General features: G+C 52.6%; 1 protein-coding gene across 1 annotated transcript; it reads left to right on the forward strand.

The window, feature by feature from the left end:
• The first annotated feature begins 287 nt into the window (after positions 1-287).
• Positions 288-1121, forward strand: LOC148135806 (putative G protein-coupled receptor 139). Its single transcript, XM_087984237.1, has one exon. It carries the CDS (start codon positions 288-290, stop codon positions 1119-1121), a length of 834 nt encoding a protein of 277 aa, XP_087840363.1.
• The last annotated feature ends 1434 nt before the right edge of the window (positions 1122-2555 follow it).

Below are 2555 nucleotides of genomic sequence, written 5' to 3' on the forward strand. Positions count from 1 at the left end.
CTGACATTCCCCGGAACGTTCTGTCCCCGACATTCTATAACTGCCATTTTTGTCATTAATGCCGACCTTCCCATTTGTTATTCCAGCTCCAATTATTTTAATAAATCCCTGAATACAGGGACACATTTGAAAATCTCACTGGGTCCCCGATCAAACGGGTCCCTTTGCCTCCAGGCTGATGGATAATGGGTTTGTTTTCCTTCCTCACAGTTAACGTAGTGACCATCTACGTCCTGCTTTATAAAGATTGTGGATTGTCTCCATGTGTCAGACGTTACCTGGTGGCCATGGCAGCGGCGGATCTCCTGGTCATTATCCTCGACCTGATCCTGAGACACATTCCCATTGTTTATTGGGAACAGTTTTATTTCCTGAGGGAATCCGTCCCCGTGTGTAATATCCATGCCGTCCTGGTTTATGCAGCCACTGACTGCTCTATCTGGTTCACCGTCACTTTCACCTTTGATCGGTTTGTGGCCATTTGTTGCCAGAAGCTGAAAAGTAAATATTGCAGTGAGAAGACGGCGGCTGTGGTTCTGGGAGCAGTGACTGTGCTGAGCTGTTTAAAGGACATTTCCTGGTATTTTATGCTCACGGCTTGGTATTCACTGGGGAACGACCCCTGGTTTTGTGCTGGAACAGTCGCTGTTCGATCCTCCAGTGTCTGGGTCACAATCGAGTCCCTCCACCACATTCTAACCCCGTGTGTCTCATTTCTCCTGATTCTGCTGCTCAATGTTCTCACCGTCAGACACATTGTAGTGACCAGCAGAGCCCGCAGGAGACTCCGCGCTCACACCAATGGGGACGCTCAGTCTGACACAGAAATGAGAAACCGAAAAAAATCCATCATTTTACTGTTTGTGATCTCGGCCAATTTCATCCTGTTATGGTCAATGTTAATGCTGTATTCTATATGGAGTCGGATGTGGGTGTTTGGGTATGACTCTGTGTATCTCGATGACTTTGTGCAGGAATTGGGCTTCATGCTGCAGCTCCTCAGTTGCTGCACAAACACCGTGATTTATGCCGTGACCCAGACTAAGTTTAGGCAGCAGCTGAAGAATGTGCTGAAATATCCCTTCACCCAGATCCATCCATCCATCAAATTCCCGCATTAATCAATCCATCCGGGATTTTCTCATTTCAGTTCAGTGTTTCAGCGATGGGGCAGCCTGTCGCTATGGTAACAGACTGAGGGTAGCGCTGGTTTGTCCATCCTTATCCCACAGGGGGGTTACAGGGAAACATTTCAATGTTTCTCACAACTCAGGGGCCAGTGAGAAAAGGCACCATCCCACTGACTGTATCCATCACTTCCATTTGTAACCAATAAAAATGTTGATTAAAGCATGCCGAGCAGCAGAGTGACTGATGTTGTTGTGTGTCTTTGTGTTGGAGAAGCTGAGCTGGAGAGAGACAGACTCAGCCCCAAGTCCTGGTCCTCAGGGAAGTGGAGGGCACCGGGCCCTGAGCTCAGGAGCTGAGTTTAACTCACTCTGCACCCCCCCACTCCAACGTGGCCTCCCCATTTCCTCTCCCCCACTCTCTCCACCTGCTTCCACTCTTTCCTCTCCCCCTCCCCTGCACTCTCTCTCTCTCTCTGTCCTGCCGGCTGTCTCCCTCCCGCAATTCCGTCTCTACTCCATTTTTCCCCCTCCTGTCACCTCCCACATCTCTCTATCATCTCACAACCGCCCCTCCAACCACATGCAGCCACAGCACCACCCACTACCCGCCTTCCCAGTTTCTGGATCAGAGGGAGGTGGACGCGTCAGGGAGACAGGCTGCGTCAGAGAGGGAGGGAGGGGCAGGTGGAAGAGATATTTAGTCAGAGAGAAACTGAGGGAGGTGGGGAGAAAGAGAGACCGAGGTAGGTGGATCGAGAGTGAGAGAAGGTAGAGAGAGAGTGAAGGAGCAGGGAGAGAGGGAGAGAGAGAGAGAGAGGGGGGGGGGGTGCAAGGGAGAGAAAAGGTGAGGGAGAGAGAGAGAGAAATAGTGGAAGACATAACGAGAGAGGGGTCAGAGAGTAGGGGACAGAGAGAGGGGAGACAGAGAGAGAGGGACAGAGAAGGAGGGGGACATAGAGAGGGGGGGACAGAGAGAGAGGGGGACAGAGAGTGGGGGACAGAGAGAGAGAGGGGGACAGAGAGAGATGGGGACAGAGAGAGGGGGACAGAGAGAGAGGTACAGAGAGAAATGGGGGACAGAGAGAGGGGTTCAGAGAGATGGGGACAGAAAGATGGGGACAGAGAGATGGGGACAGAGAGAACGGGAGAGAGGGGAACAGAGAGAGGGGGACAGAGAGAGAGGGACAGAGAAAGAGGGAAAGAGAGAGGGGTCAGAGAGAGGGGGACTGAGAGAGGGGGACAGAGAGAGAGGGGCACAGAGAGAGGGGGACAGAGAGAGAGGGTCAGAGAGAGGGGGGGCAGAGAGATGGGGACAGAAAGAACGGGAGAGAGAGGGGGACAGAGAGAGGGGGACTGAGAGAGGGGGACAGAGAAAGGGGGACAGAGAGAGAGGTCGGAGAGATGGGGGCAGAGAGAGGGGACAGG

This window comes from Chiloscyllium plagiosum, unplaced genomic scaffold (assembly GCF_037043375.1).
Source record: "Chiloscyllium plagiosum isolate Xiang-an unplaced genomic scaffold, Cpla_swu_hap1 HiC_scaffold_48, whole genome shotgun sequence".
Classification (NCBI taxonomy): domain Eukaryota; kingdom Metazoa; phylum Chordata; class Chondrichthyes; order Orectolobiformes; family Hemiscylliidae; genus Chiloscyllium; species Chiloscyllium plagiosum.